Source organism: Daucus carota, chromosome 2 (genome assembly GCF_001625215.2).
Source record: "Daucus carota subsp. sativus chromosome 2, DH1 v3.0, whole genome shotgun sequence".
In the NCBI taxonomy this organism is placed as follows: Eukaryota; Viridiplantae; Streptophyta; class Magnoliopsida; order Apiales; family Apiaceae; genus Daucus; species Daucus carota.
In genome coordinates this window covers 2,395,284-2,416,966 of record NC_030382.2, presented here as the reverse complement: position 1 = coordinate 2,416,966, position 21,683 = coordinate 2,395,284, and the positions used below count along the sequence as shown (strand labels likewise).

At 35.8% G+C, this 21,683-nt stretch overlaps 3 protein-coding genes across 3 annotated transcripts; 2 read left to right on the top strand and 1 right to left on the bottom strand.

Annotated features, from left to right (window-relative positions):
* The first annotated feature begins 2,949 nt into the window (after positions 1–2,949).
* On the top strand, positions 2,950–3,795 carry LOC108203426 (uncharacterized). The gene has a single exon (XM_017372346.1). It carries the CDS (start codon positions 2,950–2,952, stop codon positions 3,793–3,795), a length of 846 nt encoding a protein of 281 aa, XP_017227835.1.
* Positions 3,796–3,862: 67 nt separating this feature from the next.
* On the top strand, positions 3,863–4,462 carry LOC108203427 (uncharacterized). Its single transcript, XM_017372347.1, has one exon. The coding sequence runs from the start codon at positions 3,863–3,865 to the stop codon at positions 4,460–4,462; it is 600 nt and encodes a 199-aa protein (XP_017227836.1).
* A 15,631-nt stretch (positions 4,463–20,093) lies between these two features.
* LOC135150292 (uncharacterized) lies at positions 20,094–21,051 on the bottom strand. Its single transcript, XM_064086552.1, has 2 exons — positions 20,688–21,051; positions 20,094–20,119 (listed from the first exon to the last, which is right to left on the bottom strand). Exons 1-2 carry the CDS (start codon positions 21,049–21,051, stop codon positions 20,094–20,096), a joined length of 390 nt encoding a protein of 129 aa, XP_063942622.1.
* Between the last annotated feature and the right edge of the window lie 632 nt (positions 21,052–21,683).

Here is a 21,683-nt window from a genome sequence, read left to right as displayed (position 1 = left end):
TTTTATATAAAAGAATCTGTGGATTGATTACAATTCGCACAGCTACTGGTTCATCACTCAAAACAAGTTCAAACTTTCAGATTTTCTCTCAAGTAATTTGAACAAGTTCAACTGATGCTTCTAACCTGGTTATATACTCCAAGTTTTACAAAGCTTTTAGCTAGATTACAAAATGCACTCTAATCTAAGAACAATGCTGCACATCTTTGTCTTATGCATGCTTTCTGAGATGTCTTCATCTTTGACCATCATCTTGATTTGATCCAGATTGCATTGCATGAGATAAGAATGTTTCTGCTTCTTCTTTATTTTCCTAATCAGGCTTCCATGTCCATTTTAGTGTAATTCGATCCATGTGATTTTCGATCCATGTGATTTGTTAGACTTAAGCTCTAGTCATTTTCAACTGCTCTTTGCTTCATCAGTTGAAAGTTCTGGTTACTTTCAACTGCTCTTGACTTCATCAGTTGAATATTGCGCTAGGCTCATCAGTTGAACGAATTACAAACTTCATCAGTTGAATGCTGTTCCAGTCTCATCAGTTGAATTCCATAGCATCATCAGTTGAATACTTTGTCTTCAGTTGAATGCTTTGTTTTCATCAGTTGAAACATGATCCAGTCTTCATCAGTTGAATAGTTACATCTCATCAGTTGAATATCCTTCACTTAGATAAAATTACATGGCATTGGATATTTACAATTAGCCATCCTATTCTACCCATCCGTTGATAATTCCCAAAGACAAGAAATATAACAATTACAACTGAAATTTGATAAAGATACTAAGTAAGATATGTTACAAAATGTTTATGTTATCATCAAAAATTATTGATTCCTAACATCCATTGATACTCTAGCACTCAATTTCAGTCCCGCTAACCTTATGTGTGCCTCTAGTAAATACATCTCTCGATCTTGTACTCCTATTTGCATACAGTCAATCTATGATATTGGCCAATTGCACAGATCCAACATCAAGACATATAGACTAGAATTACACATTACCCATTAAACCATTAATGATAATAAAGCATTATAATGGTGCAAACATGGCTCCCCTTCTGTCCTAGAATGAAACTACTCACACATAGTAGCAGAAGTAAAAGCAACGAAAATAATGAAGAGAGCCATATAAAACATTAACAAGTAAAACAAGAGATGAAAAGGGAATACCTCAAACTTATATTAATGGAGAAAATAATGTCTAGAACAAAGTATAAAGAGATGGAGAAGAAAACCTAATCCTCTGTCAAATAGCGTATGTAACTAATGTCTATTCTAATGGTAATCTTCTAATAATAAAATATGATCCTCTTTTTATAATAATAATAATAATAATAATAATAATAATAATAATAATAATAATAATAATAATAATAATTCTAATGTTTTTAAAATCAATATACAAATAGAACTTCCAAGCAAGGTAGGATTCTTTGTCAAAATTCGTTACTTTCTTTGCTGCTCTGTTTTCGGACTTTTCTGATTGGACTTTGCTTCTTGGACCACTTTAGAATTAAAGAGAATTGTGAGGGCTTCGCGTGGGCTGTAAGATCATCCAATTCTGACATCCAGAACTCAAGATATGACCCAAACAGTGCAGAAATCCGGTACAACACAATAGATCCGAATTTTAATAGAATTTAGCTACAAAATAGCTATTTTAGCTTCAAATGCTTCTCAACTTGGAATTTTTTATTCCCTACAATAAAATATGAAAATATAATCAGTGCAAAATATAATTAAATATGAGAATAAAATCATATAGAATATATATAAAAATATATTCTATCACATATATAGACGACTACGCATCTCTATCATTCGGGGAGTATATATAAGACTGCATATTGACTGACGCTTATATATTGGGAGATGACTACACGATGACTGATGGGATCGCATATTTTGCCTTCTTTTGTTGCGATCTGGAGCTTATTTGACTCTAGATAGGTCGATGATTCTAGATATAAATGTAGTAGGATGACGATGACTATGTATCCACTTGATGATACTTTGATTTATTTGGGATGTATTGATACAACACATTATCGTGATGATTATATATTTATGCCTCGAGATATTACTGCTTTATTACAATTGATGATGATATTATTGTTGCATTTCTCTTTCATGCCTAAAAATACACGATTCAATTATAAATTCAAAAAAGAAGATTTTTCTTAATGTGAGACGATACTAAGAATTTACGTTTTCAAAAAAAATGAGGGAGACTTTTATTTCAAATTTTCATACAAAGGCGGAAATTTTACTTCGAGTTTCAAATACAAGATACAAATTTTCATAAAAAGAAGAGTAAAGTAGTATGTTTTCTCTATAATATATATATATATATATATATATATATATATATATATATATATATATATATATATCCGTACTTACGGTGACACCAAAACAATGATTTTCAACCACAAAAGAGCTTTTGATATATTTATATATCTATATTTACTTTCAGAAACTAGTATACATCTTCTCTTATATAAATATATTGATAAACACCAGTTTATTTATTTGATTTTAAAGGAAGGAAGGTTTGGTTTCAAAACATATATTTTCTATTATATAAATATAAATAAATATACATATTCATGTGTTTCTTGTATTATGTATTGATTAATATAAGAGAAAGGAGTTTAATCTATTTATTTTTGTGTAGTCTATGTATATAGAATCAATTACACACATACTTTTAGTTGTCAACATAAGCATACATATGGATAATTCTATAGATCAATGCCCACACCTCTTATAAGGAATTTTGAGTATTTTGGACTCGATTGGAGTTCTCTTGCATATATATATATATATATATATATATATATATATATATATATATATATATATATATATATATATATACCCGATGTGATATAAACTGACTGTCTAAATTGTTTAAATTCTAGAAAGAAGAAACCAAGAAAAAATGCCACCAAGGAGACCCCGAATAAATTGTGCCCCAACCCCTGAGGAAGAACAAAGTGAGAATGCACATACCCAACAACCAAGACAAAAAGACAACCCTGAAGGAGAACCCCGTAGAAATGACAATGACCCTGCAGCAATTCTACTCGAGTTTCTACGACAACACACTCAGAACCCTCCATGTGAGCCGAGAGCACCCCCGAAAAGACAGCCTAACCCTACTGTCACTTTCAAATCTTTCAAGACACTGAATCTCCCTGAATTTAACGGAACTACTGACCCTGTAGAGGCCCGAGTGTGGCTTAAAGAAATTGAGAATTACTTTGAAATAGTAGGAGTGGAGGAAGAAAAGAAGACGATATTTGTGGGTTTTATGTTCAGGGTTGAAGCCAACTACTGGTGGGAAGCAAAGAGAGGAATGGAAGGCACGACAACAATACCGTGGGACCGATTCACTCATCTATTACTTGAAAAGTATTACCCGAAGCACTTGGAGATTAAGTTTTTGGAACTAAAGCAAGGAAATATGACAGTGGCAGAATATGAGAATAAGTTTTCGGAGCTTTCTCGATTTGTACCTCATTTGGTAGACAGAGAAGAAAATAGATCATGGCGATTCCAACAAGGGCTAAAGCCCTGGATTCGGAATAGGGTGGCGATACTAGAGATTACTAGTTATGCTACTATGGTACAAAAAGCAACAATTGTGGAAAATAGAACCGAGCTGTACTCCAAAGATAAAGGTGGAACAAAGAGAAAGTTTTCAGGAGAAAATGAAGGTAGTGGAAGGAGATTTGATGGTAATAAAGAGAAGAAAGTGTTTGTGAAGAGAGACAACCAAGGGTAATAGTTAATGGTTTGGGAATGGAAACAATCATGATGGAGCTAGATACCGATCCCCTCAGACTGCCTACATGATTCAAGGAAGGCCCCCAGTACCCGAATGTAAGACTTGTGGACGAAGACACAGAGGACATTCTAGACAAGAGAATGTGGTTTGTTATGTGTGTGGAAAGAAGGGGCATTATGCAACTTTATGTAAGGAGAAAGGAATTACATGTTTCTCGTGTAGAAAGAGAAGGCACTATGCTAAGGACTGCCGACAAGCTGGCAAGGAGAGCACCACCCCCAGACTTATGTCACCTCCACCAAAGAACAACAACGAGAGGAACAACACCACCACTGGTAGCAAGCCCACCAGTCGTGCTTTCAATAGGTCTATCAAGGATGCCATTGTGGACAATGATGTGATTTCAGGTACGCTCTTAGTAAATTCTGTGAATTCTTGTGTGTTAGTTAATTCGGGAGCTACTAGATCTTTTATATCAGAACGTCTCGTAACTAAAGTGGGATTGAAACCACAACGATTAGAAGAAGAAGTGATTGCGAATCAAGAAGTAATACCCATTAATCAAGTATGTCCTAGTTGTAAGATAGAAATTCAAGGAAGACTATTTGAAGTGGACCTTATTTCTTTTGAACTTGGAGAGTTCGACGTGATATGGATTGGCTAACCCGATACGAAGCTCAGATCAGATGTAAGACGAAGAGAGTTAGTTTAAAAGCCAACGACAACAAGAATATAACCTTACGAGGTCAGAAACAAAATCACAAGCTGTTAACTATGGATCAAGTCACGAGAATGTTTCGCCAAGGGTGTCAGGCTTATTTATCTCATGTAGTAGATACCGAAAAGCCTACGCCTAAGTTAGAAGAGATTCCTGTAGTGAACGAATTTGTCGATGTATTCCCCGAGGAACTGCCAGGATTACCCCTACTAGAGAACTTGAGTTTACCATAGAATTGGCACCAAGAACCGCACCAGTTTCCAAAGTTCCTTATAGGGTGGCCCCTATAGAGATGAAAGAGCTAGTTATTCAACTCCAGGATTTGTTAGACAAAGTGTGTCTCCGTGGGGGGCACCCGTGCTATTCATCAAGAAGAAGGATGGGACCATGAGTTTGTGCATTGATTATCGAGAATTGAAGAACTTGACCATTAAAAATTAGTACCCCTTACCCCGTATTGATGATTTATTTGATCAACTAAAGGGAGCTTCTTATTTTTCAAAGATTGATTTGAGGTCAGGCTATCACCACTTGAAAATCAGAGAATAAGATGTTCCTAAGACAGCATTTAGAACCAGATACGGACACTACGAGTTTCAGGTAATGCCATTCGGACTAACCAACGCACCAACTCCTTTTATGGATTTAATGAATCGAGTATTCATGAATTATCTGGATAAATGTGTAATAGTGTTTATTGATGAATCTTGATAAATTCAAAGACCCCTGAAGAACACGTAGAACATTTGAGGTTGGCTCTAGAAATCTTGAGGAAAGAAAGGTTGTATGCCAAGTTTACTAAATGTGAGTTTTGGTTGGATAAGGTACAGTTTTTAGGACATATCGTGAGTAGTGAAGGAATTTCAGTGGATCCTCCTAAAGTAGAAGCTGTAGCAAATTGGGAATAACCAAAAACGCCCACAAAAGTTCGAAGTTTCTTAGGGCTAGTTGGCTACTATACGCGATTTGTACAAGATTTTTCTAAGATAGCTGCGCCTTTAACCAGACTTACTCGAAGGAATGAGAAATATAAATGGACTCCTAAATGTGAGGAGAGTTTTCAAGAATTATGTAATTTTGTGATCTTTAGTGATGCTTCTCATAAGGGATTAAGATGTGTTTTAATACAACACAACAAAGTAATTGCATATGCTTCCCGACATTTGAAAGAATATGAAACAAGATATCCTACCCATGATTTAGAATTGGTAGCGATAGTTTTTTCACTTAAGATCTGGAGACATTACTTATATGGAGAGAAGTGTGAAATCCACACGGATCATAAAAGCTTAAAGTACATTTTCACGCAGAAAGAATTGCCATCCAGGGAAGGCGAATGTAGTTGCTGATGCTCTAAGCCGAAAAGAGAAGCAGAAGTTCTAGTGTCGTTAGAAGAATTGATTCGAGAGATGGAGAAGTTGGAGATTGAAGTGAAGATTCCAATGCAAGTTCGAGAAAGAAACAATGAGATTCAAGTACAACCCGAAATACTCGAGAAGATTCGAAGAGGCCAAGAGATGATGATGGAGAGGAGAAAAGAAGAATTAACAGGAGAAGAGGTTACATGTCAAGAGGATGATAAGGGAATTAAGAGGTTCTCATCCCGTATTTGGATTCCAAACATACCAGAATTGAAAGAGGATATCATGAATGAGGCTCACAATTCTAGATACTCAATCCATCCCGAAAGTACCAAGATATCAAAGGAAACTTTTGGTGGCCTAATATGAAGCGTGAAATCGCAGACTGGGTAAGTAGATGTCTAACGTGCCAAAAAGTTAAAGAAGAACCCCAGAGACCTAGTGGACTGTTACAACCCTTAGAGATCCCCGAGTGGAAGTGCGAACATATGACTATGGATTTCATTGTGGGTTTACCAAGGTCAAAGACGAATCACGATGCGATATGGGTAATAGTTGATAAATTAACAAAGTCTGCACATTTTCTGCCGATCAACGAAAGATATACCATTGAAAGATTGGTAAATCTGTACTTAAAAGAGATTGTAGTAAGGCATGGAGTCCCAGTATCAATCATATGAGATCGTGATGCAAGATTTACTTCAAGATTCTGGAAAAAATTTCAAGAGTGTTTAGGCACCAGGATGAACTTGAGCACTGCTTATCACCCTCAAACAGATGGACAGAGTGAAAGAACCATACAGACCATTGAAGATATGATGAGAGCTTGTGTTCTATATTTTAGAGAAAATTGGGATGAACATTTTCCATTGGTACAATTCGTGTACAACAATAGTTATCACGCAAGCATAGGCATGGCACCGTATGAAGCCCTATATGGTCGAAAGTATAGATCACCTATCTGTTGGGAAGAACTTGGAGAGAGAAAGATTTATGGCCCGGAGTGGTTGAGCAAACTAAACAATCTATCGAGATGATCAAGAAGAGACTCATAGCTGCTCAGGACCGACAAAGTAAATATGCGAATTTGGGAAGAAAACATAAAGAATTTGAAGTAGGAGAGAAAGTTTTACTAAAGATATCGCCTTAGAAAGGAGTTATGAGATTCAGGAAAAAGGGGAAGCTGAGTCCTAGATACATAGGACACTTTGAGATTTTAAGAAGAGTGGGAAATGTTTATTACCAACTAGCGTTACTACCCCATCTACAGTAGTATATACACGATGTCTTTCATATTTTCGTCCTAAAAATGTACAAGCCTGACAACCGACATGTGTTGGCCTATGAACCCATTAATGTTAAACCGCATCTGACCTATGAGGAGCAGCCAATCAAGATAATAGACCACGAGGTTAAGGATTTGAGAAATAAGAATGCAATGATGGTGAAGGTGGTGTGGAAGAACCATTTAATCGACGAGGCCACTTGGGAACCAGAACTTGGAATGCAAAAGAATTATCCATCTCTTTATTTGATTTAGAATTATATAAAAATAGTTTTATGTTGTCTACTAGTACTATCTTGTTTACTAGTCAAAATCTCTTATATTCTGAATAACCCACATACACAACTCATTGATAGAAAAATAATGGAGGCTAGGGTTTTATATTTTTACAACTGATTTGGGAATTTACTATTTTGATATATGTTGGTTTGTGGATTGATGTTGGGGGATCGAAGGAGATGTTGTGGGTGATGGCCAGAGCGGCGACGAACCCACAGTCGTGAGCCGGCGACGGCGGCGGGTCCGCTGCTGTAGTGGCGTCGGAAAATGAGAGGGATGAGGAGAGTCGGCTGTTGGAAGAGAGAGGAAGAGATGGGTGTGAGTTGAGTGTGTTTTTAGCCTATGGTGGGTGCACGAGGCGGGGGTGGCGAGCGGAAGCCGCCAACAGCGGTGGAGGGCGCCGCGTCGCGCACCCCGCGGCGCTGTGCAGAAGAAAGAAGAAGGAGAGTAAGAAGAAAAGAGGGAGAGAGGCGAAGAGTTGCCGGAGGATGGCCGGAAAACGAGGAAGAGACCGATTTTCTAAATTCCGTCTTGGCGAATGTATAGATCGGGTCTGTATGAGTCTGCCCGTGATAATTTTGTGTGTGTTATGTGTCACCTGATTTTGGCCGAACCGCGGTGGCCGCCGGCAGCAGCCATTAAGGAGCAAGGTGGGGAAGGTGAAGCCTGAGAGAAGAGATGGGGGAAGTGGAGTAATTTCATAAATTACTTTTAATTAAAAGAGAATAAAAGATGGAACAATGTGAAGTATTAAAATTGGAATTTAGAAAATAATTAGTGGGTCATTTAAGGATAAAATTTAATTTAAAATATTTGAGGAAGAAATAAAGATTGAGATATTAGTGGAGTTGGTCACAAATCCACAAAGCTTAAAATAAGTAATCAGATTATACCTGGAAGGGATAATTAATTAAAAAGGTATTAAATATGAGTGATAATTAAATATTAATATATATAAATATAAATATAGGATTTTAAGAGATGACTTGAGGATGGGTGTGGAATAATATATATTTATAAGTAAAAACTCAATGAAATAAATACCGGATATAAATAAATGAATAGCTTATTGATAAATAACTCGAAAAGATTAAACGAATAAGTTACAAAAGCCGATTAAGAGTTTATGCTATCGGGATTATTTTATTAATTGAGAAGTCGTGTTTTTTTAATTAAACAGGAGTATGGTTAAATTCTTTAGTTGTAGTAGTTGGAATAAGCATGGGATGATATTTGAGTCACCGTGAATATTTTAAATATAATATAAATAATGATTATTTATGAGAAGATTTATTTAATATGATTAATTTTGATGATATTACATTATAAGAATTATTTATAAAATTGAATAATGTCTAGAGCCGTCAAGAATATTTTAAAAAATAAATAAATATGGAATATATTTTGAGAGGTTTTATTAATAAACTTTTTATTTTGGGAATCTTATTTATATGAAAGAAGATGGAATATTTGGTTGACATGAAATATTAAACATTTGAGAAAATATGAGGACTTGTGAGTATATTGGATTAAATATTATTATTTTATTTGTGTGAATATTTTAGAAAGGATTTATTCGGCGTAAATTCCTTTCTGCGAAGGTGGGACAGGAAATTGTAAACTATTTAAGTGGTATCGAGGCAAGTTATTTCTTACCCTATACTCTCTTTATTATTTTCGTTGAATTATTTTCGTACATTTTAGAATTTTATTATGCATGATTTCTGCACCCGACTTAGCTTATATTTTATTCATTATTCCTTACGAGCAACTCGAATCGGAAATCAAAATTTTGCGTAATGAGATTGTTTCTCTTTGTTCGGGAGCAACCATTTATTTATTACATAAATTAGGATTATTTTTCCTTGTTCGGAAACAATCACCTTAATTAACTCAACGATCGGTATATTGTTCATATCAACTACCTTCGTCCCTATTAAACGATTCCCGCTAGATTCATTGTTCGAATCTAGGATTTGTGATCATTTCAATCATTTAATTTTATTTGAAAATCTTATATCCGGAGGATGTTCTTCTCACCAGAGGCGGATCTTAGTAGCGGCAAGGGGGGCAACTGACCCCCCTTAAATTTTTTCTTAATATTATACATATTTTTAGGTTATAAAATTGAAATTGACCCCCCTTAATTTTTTTTGTGACCCCTCTTAATTTTTTAACAAAAAAATTGACCCCTCTTAACTTTATAGTTAGATCTGCCACTGCTTCTCACTGGTCATCGGGGCTTTTGATCCACGGTGTTTATTTGAAAATGAGATTTTTGGTCCCAAGTTAGGACTTTTACGAATACGGGGAACGTCGGAGGAGTTTGACGATAGCCTCAGAGATATTCGTTATGCTAGCTAAAGAGGATGGGGTGTGCTTATCGCGAGCCGTGATCAGGTGAGAATAAGTTACGCAGGAGAACGGTACTCGGCGGAAGTTGATCGCTGTTGTATCGGGGCGGATTTGACCGGTTCTCAGTGATTAAAGTTCCTCTTGGATTTTCATATCGAGATATGTGGATTTATTGAGATCCTTCCGAATCTGTATTTCATTGTTTAAATTGATTCGGATATATTGAATATGTTGTACATACCCTGTCTTGTGAAAATCCTGTGACAGATTTTACTTGCTGAGCCATTAAGTGCTCACTTCTTGCTATTATATATTTTTACTCAACAGTTAAGAATGAGGATGATGATCCGAGCTTAATTGCAACTGAGGTAGAGAAAAGGGAAGGAGCCTGCACATGGCGGAAACAATTGACGAGGATGCACCCGAACCTCGTAGCTAGTTATTATATTTAAATAATTTTGTATAACTTTTAAATACTATGTAGTCGTGCGACTAGACAATTGGGATTTGTAAGTTGTTGAGACGATCCGAGGACTTGTGGATTGGTACCCACTGAACTTATATTATGGATTGTATTATATTAATATGTGATCGGAGGTTGCGAAGCTTGGTACCGTAACGTCCTGAATTCACGAAAGGGTGAGTTTGGGGTCGTTGAAACTATATTAATATTCTATTAAAACTGAAATATTAATATTTTATTGGTTGGTCAAGTTTTATCAGCTGGTCGGTATCATTCTACCGGTCTCCTTAATATGTAAAATTGTGTTGTAATAAGTCTTTTTATTATCAATTAAGTCAAAACATTTAAAATTCATTCAGTATGATCGGTTTGTATTTCAGTTAAATTTAAAATATAAACAATAAAATTACAGATGTTATAAATCACCCTGCATGGCACTAGTTATAAGCTACTTATATATATATATATATATATATATATATATATATATATATATATGATAAAAAAATATACTTATAAGTTATAAATAAGGTAACTAAGAGTTATGAGATAAAAAGACTACACATTTCCACTTCTAGCTTCTGTCTCAAAAGTCTCCAAAAGAGTTCATCAACTTATTACCCAAATACAAAGGACACAGGAGTAAAAGAGATTTTTGGTCTAAACAAACTAACTTCATTGTCGGATGAGTATCAATATGCAAGTTGAATATCAACATTGTACTCCACTAGATGAATTTATATTTTTCATAAATATTTATAACATATTGTAATATTAGTCTAAACATAAAATATGAATATGAATAGTATTCATATTGTGTTAAGGTAATAAGTTGAATATGAATAGGAATATTATTCATATTATGTTTTAATCTAAGCAGAGGAATAAAAGAAGGTATTTAGTCTAAACACAAAATTTGAATGTTCTATTATGTACATAAAATATGTATTTATAGTTTTCATAAATATTTATATAGTTAAGTGTGTGTGTCTATATATATATATATATATATATATATATATATATATAATATTATGTGCATAATTATATGTATATTTTTATTTATAATTAATATATATATATATATATCCTTATAAATATTCATATATTTTTATTTACATATGATTATATATATTATATATAAATAATATATATATATATATATAATATTACAAACATAATATAAAAATAAAATATAAAACTAATGTTGTGTTTGGTTGGGGAGAATGAAATGAAATGAGTAAAAATACTTGAAACTAATAGAGATGGGAAGAAAGTTTTGAAAAAATTTTGAGGAGGTGCAAAATCACTATGATGAGATTTGACAAGAAATTGAGGATGAGAGAGAATGTAGCATTCCATCCCAAATTGAAGGTGTGATATCTAGCACATGATGTAAGGAATGGAATGGAATAAGTAGTGAAATTTCTTAGAAATTGTCCATAAGATAGTTCATTTTTCATTCTATTCCTTAGGGAATTATTTACCCCAACCAAACACAACCTAATTGTATGTCACTCCCGGCTGTTTACTCTTCTAACAACACAAACTCACTGGGAAGCATGACTATGGGCTACAGCAAAGCGCAAACTGATGTTTCAGCCAAGGCGCGACTGCTGGAATCACGCGCCAACTTGATAAAATTTCCAAGGCAATTGACACACACTAGTATACACACCCAGGGCAAACTTCTGTATGTACAGGTGCTGTGCAGGGTTGATGTTGTCTCCAGCGTACTGCAGCTAAATACAAGTTGGTGCATTTGTTAGTTATCGGACAAGGGCGGAGATGGGTTTGTGTGGTATGTGCCCATCTGCACATGCTAAGCACTAAATTTTATATGTTTAAGGGATTTTGATTGGTGTAGTTGTTGTATGCACGGGGTCCACCATCATTAAGATATAAGAGCTAATCAAAATGAATCGAACTTATAATTTTTAGTGCTGTAAAGCATAATGTAACCTAAATGTAATTACGATAACTCAACACAACAAAAGGACACGAAACAATACGTAAGTATCATACAGGAATCTACAGGTTGGAGATTCGATATGAACAGACAAAGACAATCAAGATATCTGAGACGAACATCCGTCCACTGCAAGAAGTTCATTTATATGTTCAAGCCTCAGTGATGAATAAAGCTCAATCAATTTCTGCTATCAAAGATTGCCTGACGATCAAGTATCAAAGACCAGAAGATTCCGGTATATCCATTTTGATTATTTATAATCAAATTTATCGAAGCAACATCTAAACCGGAATGATTGATCAAGTATATTATAAGCAAAGAATTCAAGGAATTGTTTTAGTTCGTGTCGTTCGTGAACCAGACCAGTGCACAGGACGTCATGACGTACGAAAGTATTCAGTGGATTCGATCAACGAATTAATTGATCAAGTCAATCAAGCTGTTCCAGAAAGAGGCTTCAAAGAATTGGAGTTAAATGTTAATGTGTGTGTGTGTGTGTCTATCTATATATATATATATATATATATATATATATATATATATATATATATATATATTTACATATGTGATATTAATTGAGTATTACTTGAATAAGAAATTAATTCAAGTAATTATTAAATCAATTAATAACATATAGAAATATACATATATATATATATATATATTTCTAAGTGTTCCTCACTATGAACACAGGGAAACATTTTGAGAAGTGGCGCAAGGTTTGACTCTGGTCAAAGCACAACTTCATTTGTGAAACTTAAAATGTTTTTCCAAGTGATAAAGCCACATCCATCCACTATACAAGCGCAGGGTTTGACCAACCTCAAGCGCAACATTTGACTTTGACAGTCAAAGCGCAAGTTTGATCAACACTCAGAAAAATTCTAAGTAAACTACTCCTCACACTCTACACTGATGAAGCGCAACATTTGACTGCGCAACTTTTGACTTCACAGCGCAAGGTTTGACCACTCCTTGGTCCAAAGAGTGATAACAGTGAAAATTTTCACTGTATTGGCGCAGATTTAAGGGTTGGGAATTCTTTCTAAGTACAATCTCTATTGTACACTCATGAGGCGCAACTTTGCAATACATATATTTATGTATATGTATTTGGCGCAGGTTTGAATTTGTCTTGGACAATTTAATTTAACTAACCTTAGTTAAATATGAATTCATCTAGGATGAACTCAATTCGTCCAGGACGAACTTGTTAACCATGGTTAGATTTTGAAGTCTATAAATAGGGCTTTGTGTTTTCAATTGAAAACAACTACACACTTTGTAAGTGCACACACTATACACATTCTCGAGAGCAAAGTTAGAATATCGATTTAATCGAGAGTTTGTATTAGAGTGGTTATAGTCTCTGTAGCCGACATACGTGTTGGAATTTGTAGCACCCGAGGATTATTTCTAATATAAGAATATTCCTCGACTTGCTGGAGTTGTTTGATTACGATTGATTTAACTGGACTTAAACAGAATTATTCCGCAACTAAATTAATCGAAGAAATTGGTATAGACGTATTCAACCCCTCTTCTACGTCTGATTGGACCTAACAATTGGTATCAGAGCGACGCTGATCGATATACAGATCTGAGATCCGTTACCAATCTGAGAAGCTAGCTGTTCGTACAATCGTAATTTTATCTGATAACAATGTCGACACACAAGTTAGGAATCAAGGTACCTCCATTTGACAAGGATGACTACAACAACTGGAAAATGAAAATGTTGCTGTGCATCAGAGCTGCTAATCCCCTGTACATTGGGATTCTGGAAAATGGTCCGTTTGTGCCAATGAAGATTATTCCTGAATCTGTTGAAAATGGTATTCGCATTCCACAAAAGTCTGTTCCCAAAGAGAAAAGCGAATACACTGAGACTGACAAGGAGTATATTGCACATGACCATAATCTGCAACTCCTAATTGTTGAATCAATGACAAAGACTATGACACATCTTATTCTGAGTCTGAAAACATCAAAGCAGATGTGGGATGCTGTCGATGCATTGATGGAGGGATCTGAAGATGTCCGGGAGAACAGATACGATCTGTTGATTGCCAGATATGAAGCATTCAAGGCAATACCTGGAGAGAACATTTCTCAAATCTACGAGAGGTTCATGTTGCTGTTAAATGAACTTACTCTGCATGGAAAGACTTATCCACAGAAAGAGATTAACAAGAAGTTCTCGTTTGTGATGCCACCTCATCTGGTTGTGAAGACTGAGACCATCCGGGAAAGAAGCGACTTCAGAACCATGACTCTGGAAAGACTGTTTGGAAAACTGAAGACATTTGATATGGAACTCGAACAAAGAAAGATTATATATGGTGGTGGATCATCAGAAGCCAAGAGTATGGCTTTACAAAAGATTGCTGCACTTGTAGCTGATGAACCCTACTTTGGTTATCAGCAACTGATTGAATATGGCCTGAATGATCAAACTATTTCTTAAAGTTATTGTTCATCGGTCAAAAATGATTATCCTGCTACCAAGTCTGAAATTGTAGAAGCTGAAATTGATGAAGTATCTGTAAATCTAGAGGATGAGTTTTATACTCAAGAAGAGCTGGAGCAGCTGGAAGATAAGTCTATGGCATATATGGCTGCAAGGTTCAAGCACATCAAGTTCAGGAAGAACCCCCGGTACAACTGCAATGACTTAGGGCACTTTGCAACTAAGTGCAGGAAACCCAAAGCGGCTCCTGTCAAAGAAAGATGCAACTCATATGATAAGAAGAATTCTTATGAGCATCTGAAGAAAGAGAATGAAAAGCTGAAAGCTAAGTTTGAAGCAATGGTTGCCAAGCATAAAGGAAGGGCATATATTGTTGAGGAAAAAAGCTGGGATGACACGGATTCTGAAGATGAACCTGTTCAAAGTAACTATGCATTTGCATTAATGGCTGACACAATCAAGGAATCTCCATCTCAGGTATCTCCTGAAATTTCTGTTGGTGACATGACTACTGCTGATTATAAAAAGACTATAAATGAACTAGGTCAAGAGATGTATAACTTGCACACTAGTTTGTTAGCTTCAGAATCAGATAACTGTAGTCTCTCTCTAAAGATAGCTAAATTTGAAGAACGAATAGAAGAGTTAGCTTTAGAGAAACTCATGAACACTAACCTTAAAGAAAGAATTGAATATCTAGAGAATAAGGAGAAGTGTAATGCAGAGATTGAGGAATCCCTTAGCTCCCAAATAGCTGACCTATAAACTAAGCTTAAGGCCTATCAGAATTCTGCTTTTCTACAGAAAGAGATCTTGGATAGTCAAAGGGTTATTGGCCTTGACTATAGTTCTTTGGAAAGTTCTAAAATAAAGAAAAGAAAAGAGATTGAAGGTATATTTGTTTCAGCTGGAACTGAGAATGCTCCTGAAGGAACAAATGTACCTAAGATTCTAAAGAACACCAAAACCCCTATCTTTAGAAAGGCACAAACAGAACCTCTGATAGAAGAAGACCTTGTCATTAAGGAAGAGTTGAAAAATTAGGAAGTTGTTAAGCCTCAAGTAAAACAGAAAACACAAGATGTACCTTCTAATCCCCAAGTTAGAGAAAATTCTGATAAAACTGGATTAGGAAGTAGTAGTTCCAACAAAAAGAACAACAGAAATGGTAAGCTAGATGCTAAGAAAACCAACTCTAGGACTCCTAGTACTATAAAGGTTTGTAATAATTGCAATTCTACTAATCATCTTACTCATGCATGTAAAATGATTAAAGTAGACACTCCTGCTACTAGCATGCCTAATACTGTTAACATGAATGCTGTTCATTTGCCATGTGGTAGAGTAGGTTGCATGCAATGTGCTATGAATATGATGTCTGCATGTTTTACCATGTTAAATGCATCTTTTTATGCATCATCTGCTATGAATATGAATATGACCGCACCTTCTGTTGCCCCTGTGGCAAAGACTGTTAGTCCTTCTAAGAAGAAGGAGACTCCAAACTCCAAGTCTAAGAGCACCTCTGCTAAGACTAAAAAGGAGAAGAGTCCAATCACCCCTGAACAAGCACATGTTAAATCAGATTCTGTTGATACTCCTGTTTCTACAAAACCACCTGGACCCAAGAATGTCTGTGTACCGAAGAAAGTTTAATCCATCTGTGAATGCAGGGCATAGGAAAGAAAAGCAAAGTTTTGTGGGTTCTTGATAGTGTTTGTTCAAGACACATGACTGGAGAAAAGTCCCTGCTCACAGATGTGGTTATGAGAACCGGGCCGATTGTAGTCTTTGGAGATGATAACAAAGGATTCACAATGGGATATGGTAAGCTGAAAGTTGGAAATATCATCATTGAAGATATCTCTCAGGTAGAAGGACTTAAGCACAATTTACTGAGTATCAGTCAGTACTGTGACAAAGGATATGATGTAATCTTTCAGAAGGAAGTTTGCTTCATCCAAAACCGGAAGAACAAGGATCTTACACTCCGTGGTGTAAGAAAATCAAGTTTGTTTATAGCCGACATAGATTCAGCAAGCAAGGGGGAGGTCAAGTGTTTCTATAGCAAGGCCTCTTCTGATGATAGTTGGTTATGGCATCGGAAGCTCTCACACTTGAATTTTAAGATTATGAATTCTTTAGTCAAAAGGGAACTGGTGAGAGGACTTCCGCAGAAAGAATTCTGTCAAGAAGGACTCTGTGATGCATGCGAAAAAGAGAAGTCAAAGAAAGCATCACATAGGAGTAAAGGCATGACTGACATTGGTTCACCCCTTCAACTGATTCATATGGATCTCTTTGGACCTGTCAACATTCCTTCTATGTCAAGAAAAAGATATGCTCTTGTGATCGTCGATGACTACTCAAAATACACATGGGTATTATTCTTACATACAGAGGATGAAGCAGCACAAGTCATCATTGATCATATCAAGAAGATTGAAAAGGAAGCAGATTTTCCAGTAAGGGCAATCAGATCAGATAATGGGACAGAATTTCGTAATGCTGTTCTTAATGAGTTCTGTACTGATAAGGGTATTTATCGTCAGTATTCAGCACCAAAGACTCCACAACGAAATGGTGCCGTAGAAAGGAAGAACGGGACCTTGATTGAATCAGCAAGGACAATGATTAGTCAATCAAGACTTCCAATCTATTTCTAGGCTGAAGCTGTGAATACTGCTTGCTACACTCAAAATCATACCCTGATTAACAAAGATTTGGACAAGACTCCTTATGAAGTAATGGCCAAGAAAACCATCACTGAGTTACTTTCATGTGTTTGATGCAAAATGCTATGTTCTAAAAGAAGAGCATTTGGGAAAGTTTGATGCTAAAGCTGAAGAAGGCATTTTTCTGGGTTATTCTTTAGGGTCAAAGGCCTACAGGGTTTATCTGATCAATGACGACAAGCTGATTGAAAGCATCAATGTAAGGTTTGATGATACCAAGCTCCCAAGTCTTCAAAAGGAAAATGAATCCGATTCTCTTGAATTTGAGAATTTAGATGACATCTACATAGGAGAAGATGAACCTGAAGCTGATACTAGAGAAACTAATGCAAATGAAGGAACTGCTGATCCTGAACCATCTGGAGGAAGTATTAGTGACAATACAAATGATCATCATGATTACAGTGGTCAAAATGGAGGATCATCAAATAGAATTAGCATTAGTTCAGGGGGAGCAAGTCACATTAGTGGATCTACTAGTCATCACACTCAACACAACTATGATTACGGTGAATCATCAAGATTGAATCTGCCAAGACAAAGGGTATGGAATGGAGACCATCCCATTGAACAAATCATTGGTGATCCAGACACGGGAGTGCAGACTAGACGAGCAACTAAAAATGAATGCAACTTTGCTGGATTCTTGTCTCAGACAGAACCAAAGAAAGTTGAAGAGGCTCTAAATGATCCAGATTGGGTATCTGCATTGCAGGAAGAACTCAATCAATTTGAAAGGCCAAAAGTTTGGAAGATGGTGCCAAGACCTAAAGAAAAATCTATAATTGGCACTAGTCGGGTTTTCTGAAACAAGCTGGATGAAGATGGTATTGTTACGAGAAATAAGGCAAGGCTGGTAGCAAAGGGTTATTCGCAAGAAGAAGGAATTGACTATGATGAAACCTATGCTCCAGTTGCTAGCTTGAAGCAATCAGGATGTTCTTAGCATTTGCTGCACTCTCCAACTTCAAAGTATATCAGATTGTAACACCCCCATCTTAAATTAAGACGAGGAGTTACCTACAAACCCAAAACCTGCAAACAGAGCGCTAATATATTCGAAACAATAATAAACAGGTCTAATAATTCCTAAAATGATTTAAATCCTCCAAAACAATTAAATCCGAATAATGCGAATAAATAGAATCTCTAACAATAAAATCCGAATAAATGCTAGAAGTACATAAATCCTAAACAACGAAAAGAATGGGCTGCTCTCCATCACACAGTCCCGAATCCCCCTAAGTACCTGCCAGAAGAAGAATACGGCATGAGCCAAATGCCCAGTACGGATTGGAAGCATTTACAAAACAAGAAACATTTAAAATATTTTGACAGTAATATAAATTAGTTATTTTAAGATAACAGGCTGAAGCAACAAGGGGTTAGGATATTTCATACCGAGATCATATCAGAACATATACAGATACACACATCATAGGGTACCTAATGTGTGCAACAAATCGGATAACGTGTACGGCATATACAACGTCACCGTCAAACCACAAATCATATCAAAACTGAACTGGGTGCACCCACGTATCCTGAACATATAATCAAAATGGCCAAAGCTCCTCCCAAGAGCTAACGGAAGGATACGCCGTGACCAATCACACTGTCACGGAAGTGTCATGTCAATGGTGCCGCAAAGACATGGCTGTAGTACCCCCACAGCTGGGAAACTCGGTATACCCTATATCTCTCTAAGGGTTCAAACAAAACAATTTTCACAACTTTAAAATCACATGGTACATATATTTCAAATAAACTGAACAAATCATATTTTGTAAATTCTTTGAAAACCGCATCACAAATATTTCAATCTTTCAAAACAGATTTTTGAAATAATTTTCGGAAATCAAACAGTCAAATGAATAGCACAAAACAACTTAGCAAATCGGACGGATTAAAATAGGACAGATCAAATTCATTTAATATCGAAAGGAGTAGCGCTGAATAAAATGAATAGAATCCGTACCTCGAAAATAGCTAACTAAACACTCACGAGAAGCCGTAAATAATTCGCTAAACTCCCGACTCCGAACCTAAATAATTTATAATTTATAATTTAGTATACACACATATTTATATGCAGATTCTTAAATTAATCAAGCATAATTTATCCCGCATATTAAACGATATGAACGATACATCAATGCATGATTTGAAATCAAATAGCAAAACTTAAAATTAGTAAATTAAGCTCCTGCCTGACCATTGGCCAGTACCCCTATACGACCTGCTCCTATTACTACTTTACCCGTAACTCCATATTTTAATACACTAAATAGATTAACGCAGGTTACTACATACTAACATAGACCTCAATTCAGAAATTCCAAATATTTCAATCGTTGTTAAATAATAAATAATAAATACTAATATACATGAATGTCCTTAATTATTAACCTCACCAAAACTATCAACTTAATAATGAACTCGACAATTCAATGCTATTACACTCGACACCTAATAATAATTAGTAAGCTTTATATTATGATAAAATAATTTAGGTGAAAGTCACATACATATAACAGATTTATTTTCTAAACTAAATTGAGAAAACAAAGATGCGGATCATAAAACTTGTACTTAAACTCAATAATAAGCATGCGATGACTTAATCATGATTAAAATAAACAAATACATATTATTGATTAACCCTTGCTAACGAGGTATTTATCTGAAACAATAATAATTAATACAGTCGCCAGTAAGAGAGATGAAACACCCTACTGACTATAACATCTAATGGTGAAACTTATGTATGACATATATGTGTAACATGCGGATTACCTCCTGTTTTGGTGAAAGGCTCCAAAACTAAAACTCTAAACTAAATAGCTCTAATACGTATTGCCTCTGCTTTTACCACGCAGCCACACACCCTTCTGATCCTCTCGGCTGTAGCCTCCTGTATGCCGTAGCCTCCTTTGTTTAGGGTTAATGTTTAACGTAGAATGTTTTGTGACCCTTATCCGTATATATAGGTAAAACTATTAACAAACTCATAATTAAATTATTATTCAAATGATAATCTGTTTTCTAATCTACTTGCAAATTCTATCTTAATCAGATTTTTAATATATATCTACACCTATTATAACTCCGATTTTTTTTTTGTCACAATTATAACTCCGATTTTGCATTATTATTATTATTATTATTATTATTAATTAAATACGGATATCACATATATACCCCCTTAAAAAGGATTCCGTCCCCGGAATCTAACGAACTAAGACTCGTACCTGAATCAAATAAGTGTGGATATCTCTCACGAATAGAATCCTCTAATTCCCAAGTAGCCTCTCGCTCCGAATGATTCTTCCACAAAACTTTGACAAACAAAATATTTTTCTTCCTCATTACTCGCTCCTCCAGATCTAGAATAGCTTCCGCTTCCTCCTCACAAGAAAGATCCTCCCTTATCTTATGTAATGAATACTGAACTACGTGAAACGGATGATACTTGTAGCCCTTCAGAACAGACACGTGAAACACATTATGCACATGAGATAACTGTGGTGGCAAAGCAACTCTATATGCCACCTCACCCACTCTCTCTATAACATCAAAAGGACCCACATATCTCGGACTAAGCTTCCCCTTCATACCAAAACGCTTAACACCCTTCCAAGGAGACACTTTCAAAAACACATGATCACCGGGTTGAAATCCACCAAACTTCCTCTTCTGATCTGCATAAACCTTTTGACGTGATTGAGCCTTCTGTAAATTTTCTCAAGCCTGCGCCACCTTCTCATTAGTCACTCTAACCAACTCCGGCCCTTCAATATCTCTCTCTCCAACCTCATCCCAACAAGTCGGTGCCCTACACTTCCTACCATACAAAGCCTCAAATGGTGGCATGCCAATACTTGCGTGCCAGCTGTTATTATATGCGAACTCAACAAGATACAAATAGTTATCCCAATCGCCTGTCCACTCTAAGGCACAAGCTCTCAACATATCCTCCAATGTCTGAATCGTCCTCTCTGACTGTCCATCTGTCTGTGGATGAAAGGCAGTACTAAAGTTAAGTTTTGTTCCCCAAGCTCGCTGAAATCCCTTCCAAAAGTGTGATGTGAACCTCGTATCTCTGTCAGTAACTATAGACACAGGCATACCATGAAGTCTAACAATATCCCTCTGAAAAATCTCCGCCAACTCATGAACAGGAGTAGTATCTCGAATAGGCAAGAAATGAGCAGATTTAGTAAGTCTATCAACCACCACCCATATGA

Coding starts and splice junctions, on each gene's coding strand:
- LOC108203426 (XM_017372346.1), top strand. CDS start 2,950: ATGCCACCAAGGAGACCCCGAATAAATTGTGCCCCAACCCCTGAGGAA.
- LOC108203427 (XM_017372347.1), top strand. CDS start 3,863: ATGATTCAAGGAAGGCCCCCAGTACCCGAATGTAAGACTTGTGGACGA.
- LOC135150292 (XM_064086552.1), bottom strand. CDS start 21,051: ATGAAGGGGAAGCTTAGTCCGAGATATGTGGGTCCTTTTGATGTTATA. Junction 20,120..20,687: donor TCCACACTTATTTGATTCAG/GTACGAGTCTTA, acceptor TTATTGTTTCAG/ATAAATACCTCGTTAGCAAG.